At 42.5% G+C, this 22,593-nt stretch overlaps 1 protein-coding gene across 1 annotated transcript in view; it reads right to left on the bottom strand.

Moving 5' to 3' along the window:
- Nucleotides 1-10,027: 10,027 nt before the first annotated feature.
- Nucleotides 10,028-22,593, bottom strand: part of poc1a (POC1 centriolar protein A) — a 111,734-nt gene continuing 99,168 nt past the window's right edge. The window contains exon 11 of the mRNA XM_079857751.1: nt 10,028-10,948. Coding sequence (XP_079713877.1) covers nt 10,808-10,948 — 141 coding nt within the window. The 3' untranslated portion in view covers nt 10,028-10,807. The remainder of the gene's footprint in view (nt 10,949-22,593) is intronic.

Genomic DNA, 22,593 nt, shown 5'->3' with positions numbered 1-22,593 from the left:
GTGACGTAAGCGGTGACAGGTGACGTAAGCGGTGACAGTGGTGGCAGGTGACGTAAGCGGTGGCAGGTGACGTAAGCGGTGACAGGTGACGTAAGCGGTGACAGTGGTGGCAGGTGACGTAAGCGGTGGCAGGTGACGTAAGCGGTGGCAGGCGACGTAAGCGTTGGCAGGTGACGTAAGCGGTGACAGGTGACGTAAGCGGTGACAGGTGACGTAAGCAGTGACAGTGGTGACAGGTTACGTAAGCGGTGGCAGGTGACGTAAGCGGTGACAGTGGTGGCAGGTGACATAAGCGGTGGCAGGTGACGTAAGCGGGTGACAGGTGACGTAAGCGGTGGCAGGTGACGTAAGCGGTGACAGGTGACGTAAGCGGTGGCAGGTGACGTAAGCGGTGACAGGTAACGTAAGCGGTGACAGGTGACGTAAGTGGTGACAGGTGACGTAAGCGGTGACAGGTGACGTAAGCGGTGGCAGGTGACGTAAGCAGTGACAGGTGACGTAAGCGGTGACAGTGGTGGCAGGTGACGTAAGCGGTGACAGGTAACGTAAGTGTTGGCAGGTGACGTAAGCGGTGGCAGGTGACGTAAGCGGTGGCAGGTGACGTAAGCGGTGACAGGTGACGTAAGCGGTGACAGTGGTGGCAGGTGACGTAAGCGGTGGCAGGTGACGTAAGCGGTGGCAGGTGACGTAAGCGGTGACAGGTGACGTAAGCGGTGACAGGTGACGTAAGCGGTGACAGGTGACGTAAGCGGTGACATTGGTGGCAGGTGACGTAAGCGGTGGCAGGTGACGTAAGCGGTGACAGCGGTGACAGGTGACGTAAGCGGTGACAGGTGACGTAAGCGGTGACAGGTGACGTAAGCGGTGGCAGGTGACGTAAGCGGTGACAGGTGACGTAAGCGGTGACAGGTGACGTAAGCGGTGGCAGGTGACGTAAGCGGTGACAGGTGACGTAAGCGGTGGCAGGTGACGTAAGCGGTGACAGGTGACGTAAGCGGTGACAGGTGACGTAAGCGGTGACAGGTGACGTAAGCGGTGACATTGGTGGCAGGTGACGTAAGCGGTGGCAGGTGACGTAAGCGGTGACAGCGGTGACAGGTGACGTAAGCGGTGACAGGTGACGTAAGCGGTGACAGGTGACGTAAGCGGTGACAGTGGTGGCAGGTGACGTAAGCGGTGACAGGTGACGTAAGCGGTGACAGTGGTGGCAGGTGACGTAAGCGGTGGCAGGTGACGTAAGCGGTGACAGGTGACGTAAGCGGTGACAGTGGTGGCAGGTGACGTAAGCGGTGGCAGGTGACGTAAGCGGTGGCAGGTGACGTAAGTGGTGGCAGGTGACGTAAGCGGTGACAGGTGACGTAAGCGGTGACGTAAGCGGTGGCAGGTGACGTAAGCGGTGACAGGTGACGTAAGCGTTGGCAGGTGACGTAAGCGGTGGCAGGTGACGTAAGCGTTGGCAGGTGACGTAAGCGTTGGCAGGTGACGTAAGCGGTGGCAGGTGACGTAAGCGTTGGCAGGTGACGTAAGCGGTGGCAGGTGACGTAAGCGTTGGCAGGTGACGTAAGCGTTGGCAGGTGACGTAAGCGGTGGCAGGTGACGTAAGCGGTGACAGGTGACGTAAGCGGTGGCAGGTGACGTAAGCGGTGGCAGGTGACGTAAGCGGTGACAGGTGACGTAAGCGGTGGCAGGTGACGTAAGCGGTGGCAGGCGACGTAAGCGTTGGCAGGTGACGTAAGCGGTGACAGGTGACGTAAGCGGTGACAGGTGACGTAAGCAGTGACAGTGGTGACAGGTTACGTAAGCGGTGGCAGGTGACGTAAGCGGTGACAGTGGTGGCAGGTGACATAAGCGGTGGCAGGTGACGTAAGCGGGTGACAGGTGACGTAAGCGGTGGCAGGTGACGTAAGCGGTGACAGGTGACGTAAGCGGTGGCAGGTGACGTAAGCGGTGACAGGTAACGTAAGCGGTGACAGGTGACGTAAGTGGTGACAGGTGACGTAAGCGGTGACAGGTGACGTAAGCGGTGGCAGGTGACGTAAGCAGTGACAGGTGACGTAAGCGGTGACAGTGGTGGCAGGTGACGTAAGCGGTGACAGGTGACATAAGCGGTGGCAGGTGACGTAAGCGGTGACAGGTGACGTAAGCGGTGACAGGTGACGTAAGCGGTGGCAGGTGACGTAAGCGGTGACAGGTGACGTAAGCGGTGACAGTGGTGGCAGGTGACATAAGCGGTGGCAGGTGACGTAAGCGGTGACAGGTGACGTAAGCGGTGACAGTGGTGGCAGGTGACATAAGCGGTGGCAGGTGACGTAAGCGGTGACAGGTGACGTAAGCGGTGGCAGGTGACGTAAGCGGTGACAGGTGACGTAAGCGGTGACAGTGGTGGCAGGTGACGTAAGCGGTGGCAGGTGACATAAGCGGTGGCAGGTGACGTAAGCGGTGACAGGTGACGTAAGCGGTGACAGGTGACGTAAGCGGTGGCAGGTGACGTAAGCGGTGACAGGTGACGTAAGCGGTGACAGTGGTGGCAGGTGACGTAAGCGGTGGCAGGTGACGTAAGCGTTGGCAGGTGACGTAAGCGGTGGCAGGTGACGTAAGCGGTGACAGGTGACGTAAGCGGTGACAGTGGTGGCAGGTGACGTAAGCGGTGGCAGGTGACGTAAGCGGTGACAGGTGACGTAAGCGGTGACAGTGGTGGCAGGTAACGTAAGCGTTGACAGGTGACGTAAGCGGTGACAGTGGTGGCAGGTGACGTAAGCGGTGGCAGGTGACGTAAGCGGTGACAGTGGTGGCAGGTAACGTAAGCGTTGACAGGTGATGTAAGCGGTGACAGGTGACGTAAGCGGTGACATTGGTGGCAGGTGACGTAAGCGGTGGCAGGTGACGTAAGCGGTGGCAGGTGACGTAAGCGGTGGCAGGTATAGCGGTGGCAGGTGACGTAAGCGGTGACAGTGGTGGCAGGTGACATAAGCGGTGGCAGGTGACGTAAGCGGGTGACAGGTGACGTAAGCGGGTGACAGGTGACGTAAGCGGGTGACAGGTGACGTAAGCGGTGGCAGGTGACGTAAGCGGGTGACAGGTGACGTAAGCGGGTGACAGGTGACGTAAGCGGGTGACAGGTGACGTAAGCGGTGGCAGGTGACGTAAGCAGTGCCAGGTGACGTAAGCGGTGGCAGGTGACGTAAGCGGTGGCAGGTGGTAAGCGGTGACAGGTGACGTAAGCGGTGACAGGTGACGTAAGCGGTGACAGGTGACGTAAGCGGTGGCAGGTGGTAAGTGGTGACAGGTGACGTAAGCGGTGGCAGGTGACGTAAGCGGTGACAGGTGACGTAAGCGGTGGCAGGTGAAGTAAGCGGTGACAGGTGACGTAAGCGGTGCCAGGTGACGTAAGCGGTGGCAGGTGACGTAAGCGGTGACAGGTGACGTAAGCGGTGGCAGGTGGTAAGCAGTGACAGGTGATGTAAGCGGTGACAGGTGACGTAAGCGGTAAGCGGTGGCAGGTGGTAAGCGGTGACAGGTGACGTAAGCGGTGACAGGTGACGTAAGCGGTGGCAGGTGACGTAAGCGTTGACAGGTGACGTAAGCGGTGCCAGGTGACGTAAGCGGTGACAGGTGACGTAAGCGGTGACAGGTGACGTAAGCGGTGACAGGTGACGTAAGCGGTGCCAGGTGACGTAAGCGGTGACAGGTGACGTAAGCGGTGCCAGGTGACGTAAGCGGTGCCAGGTGACGTAAGCGGTGCCAGGTGACGTAAGCGGTGACAGGTGACGTAAGCGGTGACAGGTGACGTAAGCGGTGACATGTGACGTAAGCGGTGCCAGGTGACGTAAGCGGTGACAGGTGACGTAAGCGGGTTCCAGCTCTCCACGCCCCTGGTACGAGCTAGCGTATATTTATCTGTGTTTAGTACAGTGGTCAGGAGGGGACGTAGGTGTAGTGTTGCTGGTTGACTGCATAGCTTTCCAGCAGACTTGGAAATTAGGCGCCAGTGGTTGCATGCACTTGTCCTGGAAGACCGTGAGTGTGAAACCTGCATTTCACGCGGGATTGCTTCTCCAGCGCAGTAGAGGTGGACATGGGCTTCTCCACACAGCTCGCGCTGGAAAGCGACGCAAACGCTGCTACTCCTGCATGGACTCCACCGCAGCGGCGTCTTGATGTGAGTGAGCATATATATTTTAATCACAATTTATGGTTAGGCTAAAGTTAATCCTCTGGGGTCGACAAACGCGCCGGCGCATTTTGCTGGATTTTTCCACATAGCGGCAAAATATGAATATGCATACAGAGAGCGCTATTGACATCAGCTCGATAAAACTCATCAGATGCATGTACTTTACGTCCGACCCTGTGAGTCACTCTCCATTTTAGAGAGTCTGACAGCAGCTGTCAATCAATCCGTCACTGCGGGTCTCAGGTGCTCGCCCCCCCGCTCAGCCCCGCCCTCGGTTCGTCCCCTCTATCTCCGATGGGCTCTGCCCACTTTTCCAGCATTTTTCAAATATTGCCAGTGGGTGGAGTCAGGCTCTGACCAGGGGTTTAGTTACCCTTTAAAAAAATACTTGTAAACGGATTTGATTGGTTTGTCGATAGTGAGCGCGGAAATGCAGGTGATAAGCGGCCTTATGAAGCGAGTCATTGAGTCATTCATTCTAACGATTCGTTCAAACGGCTGATTTATCAAGAATGAGGCGGTTGTTTAAGAATCTGCGACTCAACCGATTCGTTCACAATGTTGAATCATTCAGTGATGAGAACACGATCGCGAGTGTTGCTGTGAGACGTGTTCGTGATCGCGAGTGTTGCTGTGAGTCGCGCGGTGGTTCTGCTGTGATCTTTGTTTGGACTGGAATCATTTTTGCTGCTAAATTAGAACAAAAACAGTCAATATTTCGTCTAAAATGTAAGTGACTTAATATTAATTACTTGTTTATTGATTGAAAGTCAATGGAACCAAAACGTTGATGCTTCAAGAAGTTCATAAAAGTAATCTAATTGAATCGAGTGGTTTAAGTTTTCTGAAGAGACACAACTTTATATGATAAACAATTGTTTAGCTAAAGCAAAATGTGGAAAACATTATGAGCCATTCGACTCCGCATCTTCACCATGGCTTCACAACTCACAGCTCTGAACTGTGTCGTGGAGTTTGGGTCTACTGAACATGTTTGGCATGTTGTTAAACACATGAATCTGTTGAATGCTTGTCATTTTCATTCCTATCAGAAATGAAGTGTCCTCCACCCTGACGAAGGTCTGTTACCACATCTGTCCTTCACTGCATCCTTTTCATCTGCGAAAGATCAGATGAGAGGGATCAGTGATGCCAGCTGAAAAAGAAAGTCATTTCACAGCTGGAAAAATCACACATCTGGAACTCATACACAATAAGACTGAGAATACAGTGAATAGGGTCCGTTTCATGTGGACTTACGGCAATGATGGCAGATCTGCTGTGCTCGCGGCTGACGGGACACTGGCCCTTTAAGACTGTGTGTGTGTGTGTGTGTGTGTGTGTGTGTGTGAATGGATCAACCTCAGTTTACAAGTTAATCTCATTAACTATCACCTCCCTTTCATTTAGTCTAGTTGCCAACTAGGTGAACCCGGAAATGTTGAGTACACCAAAGTTTTACTGCAGAAATGTGAAGTATGGGTCCCCAGCATACAGACACTGCCGGATGCTAATATGCATATGTTGATCAATTTGCATAATTTTCATAATTAGCTTAATCGTCCATTTTGACCACATATTTTGCACTGTATGGCCAATTTCTACAATAGGTGAGTGGTTTTAGAGGTTTAGACTAGAGGATGCTTGATCGCATGATGGGAGCGGCACAGGTGCATGATGGGAGCGGCACAGGTGCATGATGGGAGCGGCACTGATGCATGATGGGAGCGGCACAGGTGCATGATGGGAGCGGCACAGGTGCATGATGGGAGCGGCACAGGTGCATGATGGGAACGGCACTGATGCATGATGGGAGCGGCACAGGTGCATGATGGGAGCGGCACAGGTGCATGATGGGAGCGGCACTGATGCATGATGGGAGCGGCACTGATGCATGATGGGAGCGGCACTGATGCATGATGGGTCCAGATGAGTTGCAGATGATCCTGTAGACTGTACATCTCAGGCTAAAACCTCTGAACTCACAGATATCAGCAGATCATTCATCAGTTGTTTTGCATTACAGTTTTTCTTTAAATACAATTTTTTTAACCCAATGGCTGTTTGTTCATATTTGACACAAAACTGGGTTAAAGCACCTCAGCACTGTTAGAGTGAGTTTGTGAGATGAAACTGAGGGTTTAACTCTCCATAAGCTCTTCTTCTGCAGAATCAGTGAAAGGCTGTTCTTCTGTTTTGTGAGCGAGTGGAAACATCATTGCGTGGGCTGATCGGGGGGGAAAGGCCTGGATTCCCAGACAAACATGAACCCGACACTCGCCGAGGGACAGGAAACAGGAAATGATGCACAGCTTCAGTGTTCATGAGGGACGAGGATCTCGGATAAAACATCAGTCACAGAACGAGACCTCAGGTCTACAGATCCTGTCAATCATTCCCACTGCAGGGTCACGTGACATCCAGCTCCGCCTCTGTAAACCGAATGGTTCAAGTCATACCTCTCAGGTAGGTCCTTTAGGGTTTCGTGGAGGGGTGAGGTGTCTAAGACACAACATCTAGCTACTGGAGTGCCTCAGGGCTCAGTGCTTGGACCACTTCTCTTCTCCATCTACATGACATCACTAGGATCTGTGATTCAGAAACATGGTTTTTCCTATCACTGCTACGCTGATGACACACAACTCTACCTCTCATTCCAGCCCGACGATCCGACGGTAGCTGATCGTATCTCAGCCTGCCTGACAGACATTTCTGGCTGGATGAAGGACCACCACCTTCAACTAAACCTTGCGAAGACAGAGCTACTCGTGGTCCCGGCCAACCCAACACTTCACCACAACTTCACCATTCAGCTAGACTCGTCATCCATAACTCCATCTAGATCAGCCAGGAACCTTGGTGTGGTAATTGATGATCAATTGAACTTCACAGACCACATTGCAAGAACTGCCCGGTCATGTAGATTTGCCTTGTACAACATTAGGAGGATCAGACCCTTCCTATCAGAACATGCTACTCAACTCCTTGTCCAAGCGCTTGTTTTATCCAGACTTGACTATTGCAACGCTCTCCTGGCTGGTCTTCCAGCTTGCACAGTCAAACCTCTGCAACTGATCCAGAACGCCGCAGCTAGAGTGGTCTTTAACGAGCCGAAAAGGGCACATGTCACTCCTCTCCTCACAAAACTGCACTGGTTGCCAGTTGCCGCTCGCATCAAATTCAAGTCACTGACGTTTGCCTACAGAACAACCACTGGTTCTGCTCCCTTTTACTTTAACTCTTTACTTCAGACTTATGTGCCTTCCAGGAACTTGCGCTCTGCAAGTGAACGGCGTCTTGTGGTGCCATCTCAAAGAGGCACAAAATCTCTTTCTCGGACCTTTACCATGACTGTTCCCTGCTGGTGGAATGATCTGCCGAACTCAACCAGAGCGGCTGAGTCCATAGCCACTTTTAAGAAACGGCTGAAGACACTTCTTTTTCGACAGCACTTGATCCAGTAATACTAACACTTTCTCTCTACTACTCTATTCTGTTCTATTAAAAAAAAAAAAAAAAAAAAAAAAAAATGCGTTTATTTAAACTGAGAAGGGTCATAGCACTTGCATTTTGTTGTCCTACTGCTAGTTTAACTGCTTCTATTGTTCTCATTTGTAAGTCGCTTTGGATAAAAGCGTCTGCTAAATGAATAAATGTAAATGTAAATGTAAAATGAATGGGTGGAGCCTGACCTTATCAGGTGTAGGGAGTGGCTGAACAATCAAGCTCCACCCACTGCCTCTCTTAAACCCTGCCCCTTTCCCACAATCCACTGCAGGCTCGCATTCAGCTCCGCCTCCACACAATCCACCGAGTTACGCCCTACTCTTCTCATAAGCAGAAGTCGTCACAGCTGTGTAACTGTAGTGGTGAACCGTAACCACCATACATATAATGCTTGTATTCCCACTTGCTCCAATAATTGCACAATAGCTTTTCTTTGACTTTTCTATTGATATTGATTAGGTTAGTCAGAAGAAGTGCTAGAATCCCTCTCACAGCAGCAGTAATTCATGACACAGAATATAGTTATAATTTTGATTAAAATGTTAATAACTGTGAAAACTTCTCATTTTCTGTTGCATCGCAGTTTTAAACTGTTCGTGCTGTCAGTTTTCTGGAGGAACTGTTACAGTATCCCGACGTTATTCTTCTTTATTATGAGGTTAATCGTGGTATCCAGCCGGCAAGAGTATTCCAGTATAATGACGTTAAACTTTATAATTCGCATGGTTTCATGTCCCTCGTGTCATCATACACACACATAAACACTGAATCTAAAGCAATATTTCATATCCACTTTTACATCGACTAGCAAGTAGCATGTGGAATACCGTGAGCGTAACCCTAGGCCTACTGCAGTGTTTTCAGGATGATTCAGGAATATTTTTGCAGTAATAACCAGTTGACTGTACATTATGCTTTATTAAATTTAGCTTTGAATTCCATAATGCTTAAAGTTTATTAAGGCTTAAAGACAATTTTTCTTTATAGCCGAAAATTGGAAATTTACTTAAAAAAATATGGAAGCTTGTTTCTGTGATGGAATAATCATTTTTAAAAAGTTAATTGCGACTTTTTATCTCACAATTTTCTCACGCAATTCCGAGTTTATATGTCACAATACCAAAGCTTACATCTAAACTCGGAATTGCAAGAAGAAAGTCAGAAGAAAGTTGTTGAAATGTAAAAAACAGAAAGACCCTCCTGAAACATCCATCAAAGTTACCGTTTGAAATACTGTACGTGAGACACAGTGTGAGCGCTGAACTCGGACACACACTCGATCAGGGAAAGGCCTCCAGATGTTCTGGCCATAAAGACCCAGAGAAACACATGTGCAGAATGAGGCAGACACACACACACACACACACACACACTGCACCAGCGGAGAGTCACTGCCATGTGTAATTAAAGACCTAATGTCGTTATCTGGATGTGTGAGGCTCGGTCCCGTCCGGCACAGACTCCAGCCCCAGACAGGAAGGAAAAGAGTGTGTGTGTGTGTGTGTGTGTCGACCAGTGTTACGCTTTAGTGAGTCTGTTCTCAGCTCAGCTGAACTACAGAGAACATCACGGCAAACACACACTCATTCGGTCTGACGGGTGATTTCTGGAGATGCGGGATTCAGTTATTTTAAAACTACGAGCTGATCTGAGGAGGGAACAAAGCCACGGCACACATTACACAAAGATTACGGTGACACTTTACAGTAAGGTTCATTAGCTAACATTAGTTCACTACCTTAGTTAACATGAACTAAGAATGACCAATACTTCTACAGCATTTAATCATCCTAGTTAATATTAATTTCAACATTTACTAATACATTATTAAAATCAAAGGTTGTGTTTGTTAACATTAGTTAATGCACTGTGAACATGAACAAACAATGAACAGCTGTATTTTTATTAACTAACAATAACAAAGATTAATAAATACTGTAACAAATGTGTTGTTCAATGTTAGTTAATACATTAACTAATGTCAACTAATGAACCTTATTGTAAAATGTTACCAAGATTACAAAAAAGTAACAGTACATTAAAACGGGATAGTAGCTTCACACTCGTCATGAGCTCGAATCCCTCACACAGGCGAATATAACGGCTGTTTCCAAACAGGTTTCCTGAACACTGCTGAAAGCCCCGCCCCCAAACTCACGCTATTGGCTGAGTCAGTGTTGCTGCTTCAGGCTGTTCAATAGCCGTTTACATGATTCAGGGAAACCAACCAATGAATGAACAGACATGACTGTAAAGCGCAGCCCTGACATTACATAATAAAACATTACATATTAGCTGATACTATATTTTACAGTAATATACAGAAAGAAGAACACAGTAAGCAACACGTGTTAAATAAACACATTTACTGGCATTTTAATGGACAAAAATAAAACTAAGTGTTTAGTTACACTGGGAAATGAGACAGAATGACTCAAAATAGCAAACTTGAAAAAGAAAAGTACAGTTCAAAAGTTCAGGACAAACATGTTCGACTAATGCAAGTGAAGGAGGAAGGCGTCATGTTCAGATTTCTCTTCTCAGATTTCAGTTTCAGTTTGTGGTTTTGAGGATGGATTACAGTAGAGCCGATGCTTATTCCACACTCAGCACAAACACACACTGCTGTTCAACACACAACCCTCCATCACACACACACTGCTGTTCAACACACAACCCTCCATCACACACACACACACACTGCTGTTCAACACACAACCCTCCATCACACACACACTGCTGTTCAACACACAACCCTCCATCACACACACACACTGCTGTTCAACACACAACCCTCCATCACACACACACACTGCTGTTCAACACACAACCCTCCATCACACACACACTGCTGTTCAACACACAACCCTCCATCACACACACTGCTGTTCAACACACAACCCTCCATCACACACACACACTGCTGTTCAACACACAACCCTCCATCACACACACTGCTGTTCAACACACAACCCTCCATCACACACACACACTGCTGTTCAACACACAACCCTCCATCACACACACTGCTGTTCAACACACAACCCTCCCTCACACACACTGCTGTTCAACACACAACCCTCCCTCACACACACTGTAATGAAGACTGCTCTGATGTGATGGCTGTTATCGCTGTGGATCGGGACGCTGGTCTGTGATCTGGAGACTCTGAGCTCGATGTTTAGCTCCGCTCTGACGCTGGATCTCCACACACTCCTGCAGTTTGTCCTCGGTCAGAGTCAGACGCTGCTCCAGAATGGCCACCGTCTACAAAACAAGAGCAGGACAGGCATGAGATCCGCTGAGTGTTTTTTTGTTGTTGTTGAGAAAAGCATAAAGCTAACCGTCAGTGGGGTGTAAGAAAGATCGTACAACTTCACATAGATTATCCAACATGTAATCTCAGTGATACGGTGTGTATGGAGAACAGGAGTGGTTAACTTGTAGGGTAGTGCACCACTGATTCAGGCAGTCAAAGAAAGAAGCGAATAAAGGGAGAAGACAGAGACGTGTGGATGTGTATGAGCTTTAGTGTGTGTGAACAGTACGATCAGGCCTGTACTGGGAAACAGTGGAGGACAAACACACACATTGATGCACTGGTGTGGAGGCGGCCATCGCTGTGACATCATACCGTGGAGAAGCAGTGAGTGTGTGTGTGTGTGTGTTTCTGCAGATGGTTCCAATAAACCAGGAGGAAACCTATAGTATGTTTCCATAGTACAATAATCTCTCAATGTCAAAAATGCAAGCAGAATCAAGGTCATGTCACGAAGAATCACATTATCCTCATGCCTTGATAATGTTCTATGCAAAGATGATAGCAAATCATAATAGTGGGTATTTATAATGAGGTCTTAAAGGACAAGTGGCACTAAAACATACAGTAAAAAAGTGCATCATTGATTGAGAAGCTAATGTTTTACAGTAGCTTCCCATTACTGAGCTACAAGAACAGAAATTAAGCAAAAACACTGCAGTAGAGAGAGTGAGTGAGGGAAAGACACGGAGACTCGAGCGTGGGAGGGAGTTATGATCCTCGTCACAGGAATGCATGAATGGAATCTATTTCGGCCCCCAAACAGATGTGCTGTTCTCCTCGCACACAATCCCTGATTATGAGGAGGAATACGAGTCTCTCGTTCGTGAGGCAGGAACACCACATCCACTGTGTGTGTCGGAAGCAGACCGAAATGAGAAACGAGGAGAGTGTGTGAGTGAAGAACACACACATTAACGCACTGAGGGGGCGGAGCTAAAGAGCCAGCATTCACAACAACACGAGCGGTTCCTCAAAACCAGCTCACGCCAGAGATCAGCCACTATCACTATCACATACTATCACTATCACTCACACTATCACTATCACACACTATCACTATCACATACTATCGCTATCACATACTATCACTATCACATACTAGGGCTGCACGATTAACCTTTATCGCATCGATATTGAGGTTTTAACTCCCGCAATAACCTAACCTCAGGAGTCTGAGGTTTTTTCCCCCGCCTCTGACATTTGAGTGACAAACCTATTAGCCAATCAAAATGGTCGAATCTCGCGTTCCTGGCTTGCTGGCCAATTAGAAATGGCAATGGAAAGTTACAAGGTTGTATGCAGTGCACCGGCTTTCTTCGCGAAGAACGACGTGGAGCAAAAGAGTGCTAAAATATGTCGACGTGCCGTGGCCAGATCCAGAAGAAACACTACCAATCTATACCAGCATCTTAAAAATCACCACCGACACCAGGGTTCCAGACTGCGACCAAAATGGTCGCATATGCGACCATTTTTTGAGAATGTGCGAGTTAAAATTTTATGTGGTCGCATTTGTGCGAGTGCATGGTCATGTAGCCTACTAAGTTAAATTCACGCATGAATTTTCTGCATTGAACTTGTTTTAGCGCCCGCCAAAGTGAATTTTTGTCCCGCCAAAGTCTTATTTGATCGGTGAGTAATTAGATGAACTGCTGCGCTTGTGAGTGACAGGGCGCATGTTTAACTGAAAGAACGAGCAGAGAGAGAGAGAGAGCCGGTCGCGCGCGCATTCTCTCTCTCTCTTCGGAGCCAGGCGAAAATGTAAACAAGACTTCACCGTCTCCAAACTAAGCGCTGTCTTGCTCTCTCTCCCTCGCACATATTAATCAAAATAAATCGACACGGTGGTAAAAGGTCGGAAGACCAAAGTTTCATGTGGATCATTCGGAGATTTTTTTTTTTTCCTGAATTATCGCTGGGTGTGAATTGTGCTAAATAAATTTAACTGAAAAGCGTTCCGGACATTTAACTGACAAAAAAAAAAAAAAAACTCTTTAATTGAACGAAAAAAATATCCAGTGATGAAATGTTTTCTGTGTTGACAGAAATCTTGGATGTCCATGTCCTAACTGCTGGGATAATCACACAACGCGCATGACACGTCCAATTCGCGAACTAATGACTCCTTTGAACCGATTCATTTTAATGAATGGTTAAAACAACTAATCTTTCCAACAGTGAACTCAGGAGACGTCTGAATCGGTGTATAACTAATCAGTAACACTTTACAATAAGGTTATATTTATTACATAAAAAGTACAGTTTGCTTACTCAAGCTTTAAAATAAATAAAACCAAAAAAATCGAAAATCGCACCGCAATCGCAATATTTGTCAGAAAAACCGCAATTAGGTTTTTTCTCAAAATCGTGCAGCCCTATCACATACTATCATTATCACTATCACTATATAGCTAATACTAACACTATCACTCACACTATCACTATCACATACTATCACTATCACTATCACATACTATCATTATCACTATCACTATAACTAATACTAACACTATCACTCACACTATCACTATCACATACTATCACTATCACTAACACTATCACTATCACATACTATCATTATCACTATCATTATCACTATAACTAATACTAACACTATCACTCACACTATCACTAACACTATCACATACTATCATTAACATTTTTTAATGCTCAATTCTGGGCGCCGCTACAATGTTCCACGGTGTAAGACTAACAGATTCAAAAAGTCCATGATCCCAAGAGCAATTAGTTTTTTAAATGATTGAGTAAACATATTGTATTATTATGTGTTCTGTATGTTGTATGTAACTGCTGCTGTAAACCAAATTGCCCCATGGGGGACAATAAAGTTAAACAAACAAACAATTACCACTATCATCACTATCACTAATACTAACACTATCACTCACACTATCACATACTATAATTATCACTATCACTATAACTAATACTATCACTATCACTAACACTATCACTCACACTATCACTAACACTATCACTCACACTATCACATACTATCATTATCACTATCACTATAACTAATACTAACACTATCACTCACACTATCACTATCACATACTATAATTATCACTATCATTATCACTATCACATACTATCATTATCACTATCATTACCACTATCACTAATACTAACACTATCACTCACACTATCACTATCACTAACACTATCACTCACACTATCACATACTATCATTATCACTATCACTATAACTAATACTAACACTATCACTAACACTATCACATACTATAATTATCACTATCACTATCACTATAACTAATACTAACACTATCACATACTATCATTATCACTATCACTATAACTAATATTAACACTATCACTCACACTATCACATACTATAATTATCACTATCACTAACACTATCACCATCACATACTATCATTATCACTATCACTATAACTAATACTATCACTATCACTCACACTATCACATACTATCATTATCACTATAATTATCACTATCACTATCACTCACACTATCACATACTATCATTATCACTATCATTATCACTATTACTATCACTAATACTAACACTATCACTCACACTATCACATACTATCATTATCACTATCATTATCACTATCACTAATACTAACACTATCACTCACACTATCACTATCACATACTATCATTATCACTCACACTATCACTATAACTAATACTAACACTATCACTCACACTATCACATACTATAATTATCACTATCACTATCACTAATACTAACACTATCACTCACACTATCACTATCACATACTATAATTATCACTATCACTCACACTATCACATACTATCATTATCACTATCACTATAATTATCACTATCACTCACACTATCACTAATACTATCACTATCACTCACACTATCACATACTATCATTATCACTATCACTATAACTAACACTATCACTAATACTATCAATATCAATATCACTATCACTATCACATACTATCATTATCACTATCATTATCACTATCACTAATACTAACACTATCACTCACACTATCACATACTATCATTATCACTATCACTAATACTAACACTATCACTCACACTATCACATACTATCATTATCACTATCACTATAACTAACACTATCACTAATACTATCAATATCAATATCACTATCACTATCACATACTATCATTATCACTATCATTATCACTATCACTAATACTAACACTATCACTCACACTATCACATACTATCATTATCACTATCACTAATACTAACACTATCACATACTATCATTATCACTATCACTAATACTATCAATATCACTATCACTAACACTATCACATACTATCATTATCACTATCATTATCACTATCACTAATACTAACACTATCACTCACACTATCACATACTATCATTATCACTATCACTAATACTAACACTATCACTCACACTATCACATACTATCATTATCACTATCACTATAACTAACACTATCACTCACACTATCATTATCACTATCACTAATACTAACACTATCAATATCACTATCACTAACACTATCACATACTATCATTATCACTATCATTATCACTATCACTAATACTAACACTATCACTCACACTATCACATACTATCATTATCACTATCATTATCACTATCACTAATACTAACACTATCACTCACACTATCACTATCACATACTATCATTATCACTCACACTATCACTATAACTAATACTAACACTATCACTCACACTATCACATACTATAATTATCACTATCACTATCACTAATACAAACACTATCACTCACACTATCACTATCACATACTATAATTATCACTATCACTCACACTATCACATACTATAATTATCACTATCACTATCACTAATACAAACACTATCACTCACACTATCACTATCACATACTATCATTATCACTATCACTATAATTATCACTATCACTCACACTATCACTAATACTATCACTATCACTCACACTATCACATACTATCATTATCACTATCACTATAACTAACACTATCACTATCACTAATACTAACACTATCAATATCACTATCACTAACACTATCACATACTATCATCACTATCATTATCACTATCACTAACACTATCACATACTATCATTATCACTATCATTATCACTAACACTATCACTCACACTATCACTATCACTCACACTATCAATATCACTAACACTATCACATACTATCATTATCACTATCATTATCACTAACACTATCACTCACACTATCGCTATCACTCACACTATCAATATCACTATCACTATCACATACTATCATTATCACTATCACTATAACTAACACTATCACTAATACTAACACTATCAATATCAATATCAATATCACTAACACTATCACTATCATTATCACTATAACTATCACTCACACTATCACTCACACTATCACTCACACTATCACATACTATAATTATCACTATCACTATCACTATAACTAATACTAACACTATCACTATCACATACTATAATTATCACTATCACTATCACTAACACTATCACATACTATCATTATCACTATCACTATAATTATCGCTATCACTCACACTATCAATATCACTATCACATACTATCATTATCACTATCACTATAACTAACACTATCACTAATACTAACACTATCAATATCACTATCACTAACACTATCATATACTATCATTATCACTATCATTATCACTAATACTATCACTATCACTCACACTATCACTAACACTATCACTCACACTATCACTATCACTATAACTAATACTAACACTATCACTATCACATACTATAATTATCACTATCACTATCACTCACACTATCACATACTATCATTATCACTATCACTATAATTATCGCTATCACTCACACTATCAATATCACTATCACATACTATCATTATCACTATCACTATAACTAACACTATCACTAATACTAACACTATCACTAACACTATCACATACTATCATTATCACTATCATTATCACTAATACTATCACTATCACTCACACTATCACTCACACTATCACATACTATAATTATCACTATCACTATAACTAATACTAACACTATCACTATCACATACTATAATTATCACTATCACTATCACTCACACTATCACATACTATCATTATCACTATCACTATAATTATCGCTATCACTCACACTATCAATATCACTATCACATACTATCATTATCACTATCACTATAACTAACACTATCACTAATACTAACACTATCAATATCACTATCACTATCACTATCACTAACACTATCATATACTATCATTATCACTATCATTATCACTAATACTATCACTATCACTCACACTATCACTAACACTATCACTCACACTATCACTATCACTATAACTAATACTAACACTATCACTATCACATACTATAATTATCACTATCACTATCACTCACACTATCACTATAACTAATACTAACACTATCACTATCACATACTATAATTATCACTATCACTATCACTCACACTATCACATACTATCATTATCACTATCACTATAATTATCGCTATCACTCACACTATCAATATCACTATCACATACTATCATTATCACTATCACTATAACTAACACTATCACTAATACTAACACTATCACTAACACTATCACTCACACTATCACATACTATAATTATCACTATCACTATAACTAATACTAACACTATCACTCACACTATCACATACTATAATTATCACTATCACTATCACTATAACTAATACTAACACTATCACTATCACTCACACTATCACTCACACTATCACATACTATAATTATCACTATCACTATAACTAATACTAACACTATCCCTCACACTATCACTATCACATACTATAATTATCACTATCACTCACACTATCACATACTATCATTATCACTATCACTATAATTATCACTATCACTCACACTATCACATACTATCCTTATCACTATCACTATAATTATCACTATCACTATCACTCACACTATCACATACTATCATTATCACTATCACTATAACTAACACTATCACTAATACTAACACTATCACTAACACTATCACATACTATCATCACTATCATTATCACTATCACTAACACTATCACATACTATCATTATCACTAACACTATCACTAACACACCATCACTATCACTAACACTATCACTCACACTATCACTATCAATATCACTAACACTATCACATACTATCATTATCACTATCACTATCACTATAACTAACACTATCACTAATACTAACACTATCAATATCACTATCACTAACACTATCACATACTATCATTATCACTATCATTATCACTATCACTAACATACCATCACTATCACTAACACTATCACTATAATTATCACTATCACTCACACTATCACATACTATCCTTATCACTATCACTATCATTATCACTATCACTATCACTATAACTAACACTATCACTAATACTAACACTATCAATATCACTATCACTAACACTATCACATACTATCATTATCACTATCATTATCACTATCACTAACATACCATCACTATCACTAACACTATCACTATAATTATCACTATCACTCACACTATCACATACTATCATTATCACTATCACTATAACTAACACTATCACTAATACTAACACTATCAATATCAATATCACTATCACTAACACTATCACATACTATCATCACTATCATTATCACTAACACTATCACTCACACTATCACTATCACTATCACATACTATCATTATCACTATCACTATAACTAACACTATCACTAATACTAACACTATCAATATCACTATCACTAACACTATCACATACTATCATTATCACTAATACTATCACTATCACTCACACTATCACTCACACTATCACTCACACTCACACTATCACTATCACTAACACTATCACTCACACTATCACATACTATCATTATCACTAACACTATCACTCACACTATCACTATCACTAACTATCATTATCACTATCACTATCATTATCACTATCACTATCACATACTATCATTATCACTAACACTATCACTCACACTATCACTATCACTAACTATCATTATCACTATCACTATCATTATCACTATCACTATCACATACTATCATTATCACTAACACTATCACTCACACTATCACTATCACTAACTATCATTATCACTATCACTATCATTATCACTATCACATACTATCATTATCACTAATACTATCACTATCACTCACACTCACACTATCACATACTATCATTATCACTAATACTATCACTATCACTCACACTATCACTAACACTATCACTCACACTATCACATACTATCATTATCACTATCATTATCACTATCACTAACACTATCACATACTATCATTATCACTATCACTATCACTAACACTATCACATACTATCATTATCACTATCATTATCACTAACACTATCACTAACACTTTCACTCACACTTTCACTATCACATACTATCATTATCACTATCATTATCACTAACACTATCACTAACACTATCACTCACACTATCACTAACTATCACTATCATTATCACTAACATTATCACTAACACCATCACTAACACCATCACTATCACACCATCACTAACACTAACACTACGACTCATCTGTCCAAGACCCCAGGACATTTGTCCAACTTGAACCATGAATACACAAAAAAAAAAACTGAAGGGATTCGAGGAGTTGTGGTTGAAATTTAAAAACAAATCGTTCCCTTGCGGGTCGATCTGACCCCCTTAGGAATGAGTGGAATGCGAGGAATTCTTCAGTACACATAGAAAAACCAAAAAACTGCTAAAATTCTAACTAAAAATGCTAAAAATTATTTTATAATGTCTACATGTGTATCTGAATGCACACTGAAAGTGAACTGACTTCATGTCAACTGACCCAGCGGAACAGCTCATTTGCTTATCTTATATTATTATTTTCCTCATCAGGTCGGCACAGACCAATTTCATGCATAACCCTTTTAATTCAGCTCAAAATATCTTACATTGGTCTGTGCCGTATTTTATTTTATTTTTTATTTTATTTATTGATCAAATCTAGTAATTTAAAACTAAATAACATAAAAAATAAAATAAAATATTGCAAAAAAAAAAAAAAAATGCAGCAACATATTGTCACATATTAGGGATGGCAATCAATTAAAATCTTAATATTCTTTCATCAGATCATTTCATAGTAAATGCATTCAGTTCCAAGAAAACAAAATATTAGGTCCATGACAGTTACGAAACAGCTCTGTCCAATTGAACAGATTTATTTAAACCGAGACCAATCCGAAATCTGTCTCAGGGACTGATCCCCAAAAAGCTGCACCTCTAAATTCATTATAGAAGTTTAAAGCTCAAGAACGGGGAATTGATCATGATTTCTGGGTCACACACAGAGCGGATGGGGTTCAGCTCGGGACTCTTACACAGCCACATCGAGAACCCATTTCTGAAGAGCTTCTGTTGTGTCTGGGACGGGAAAGGCTGTCCTCGAACTGCAGACACACACATATTCAGAGCACAGAATCGTCTAGAATAACAAACACTGGGATGATGTGTCAGTCAGACTGGCAGATGAAGTGTGATTCACTCCATAGATCGTGTTCACGGAGCTTTACACTCAACACTGTGTGTGTGTGTGTGTGTGTGTGCTGATCTCAGACCTGTGTGTGTGTGTGTGTGTGTGTGTGTGCTGATCTCAGACCTGTGTGTGTGTGTGTGCTGATCTCAGACCTGTGTGTGTGTGTGCTGATCTCAGACCTGTGTGTGTGTGTGTGCTGATCTCAGACCTGTGTGTGTGTGTGCTGATCTCAGACCTGTGTGTGTGTGTGCTGATCTCAGACCTGTGTGTGTGTGTGTGTGTGTGTGTGCTGATCTCAGACCTGTGTGTGTGTGTGTGTGTGTGTGTGCTGATCTCAGACCTGTGTGTGTGTGTGCTGATCTCAGACCTGTGTGTGTGTGTGTGTGTGTGTGTGTGTGTGCTGATCTCAGACCTGTGTGTGTGTGTGTGTGTGCTGATCTCAGACCTGTGTGTGTGTGTGCTGATCTCAGACCTGTGTGTGATTGGATCAGACTGGATCTCGGTATTGAGCGCTGCCACCGAGGACAGCCGGTGTTTTGAGCGCCTGCTTCACGAACACACAGACATTTACATTCAGCAACAACATCAATCTGTTCAGACAGACATCTGATGCTCTGGCGCATACAGCACAGGCTCAACAACACTCAGATCTGAGGACATTTCAGTGGAGTCGTCTGCAAGGACAGCTGTGAAAATCAAGACTGAAATGAGGATTACAATCAAAGTGGAGGTACAACAGAAATGCAAGGGTTTGTGTGTGCAGTGTGGCAACATCAAACCAACCAGACCCTGCCTAGAGAACACCAACCCTTCAAACTCTAGAGAAACTGCAGAGAGCCAGCGACCACTGTGGAGGAGTGCAGAGAGTACAGTCCAGGAGAATCAGCCGAGCACATCGACAGAAGCCATCCCTCAAACACACCTTCAGCTCATCACACACACACACACACACGCACACACACTGCACTGCAACCCTATCACACACACACACTGCAACCCTGAAGAGACTTTAACACACAGAACTGCTAATAAAGAAGTGCACTCTAGTTGTGTGAGGAACATCTACAGGAACTGGTCCAGCTTGAGGGAAGCGGTGCCGCTCTTGAGGAGAACACTACGGAGACCCATCAGGAACATATGAAGACACACCAGTGTACGTCTGAACTGTAATGTTGATGAAAATCAGAAGCTTGTAAATCATTACTATTGCTCTCCCTTTACGTCTCTCTGTGTGTTTTGCATATATTTAACCAACGAAAATTATAGAAAAGAGCTTGTGACTAAACCTCGTGACTCCATTGGCTCCTTAAACTGTCAATCAAACCTCATAACTCCGCCCACCTCTATCATGAACGAAGTGTCACGCAGAGTTTGGAGCGTCTCTGATTCTTTGCAATGCAAGGATAAAAAAGCAACTGGTTCTTTAAATAAGTACAGCGTTTTCTTTGCTCAAATAACACTATATATAAAGTTTTATGTGTTTGAGGAGCGGAGAAGAGCGTCTTAAGGCTGATTTACGTAAGGGTTAATGCCCGACGAGGTGTCCATTGTCAGGTATTAATGGACGACGGCGAGGCGTGAACCGTCCGACACGCAGCGGAGCCTCTGCCGAAGTCCATTAATACCTGACAATGGACGCCTCGTCGGGCATTAACCCGCTTATACCATGGTCACTTGCCAAATAACACATTTTTAAAACATTAGTTTATATTTTAATTAGTTTTACAATCGAAATCTAAAGTTTTTACAAACAATAACTTGGTTTCCCTGGTTACGCCTGACGGTTTATTTACTAGGTGTCCTCTATCACTTTTAAACACACCCTGCAGCCAATCAGAATCGAGTATTCACCCAGACCATGGTATAAACTTCAGCGCCGTCGTCCGCTTGCTGTGGGTTGACTGGGTACTGAAGTATCAACTGGGCTTTAGTCGAATCACAGCCAAC

This window comes from Squalius cephalus (genome assembly GCF_949319135.1).
Source record: "Squalius cephalus genome assembly, chromosome: 22".
In the NCBI taxonomy this organism is placed as follows: Eukaryota; Metazoa; Chordata; class Actinopteri; order Cypriniformes; family Leuciscidae; genus Squalius; species Squalius cephalus.
The sequence above is the reverse complement of the archived record's forward strand: the minus strand, read 5'-3'. Positions and strand labels throughout refer to the sequence as shown.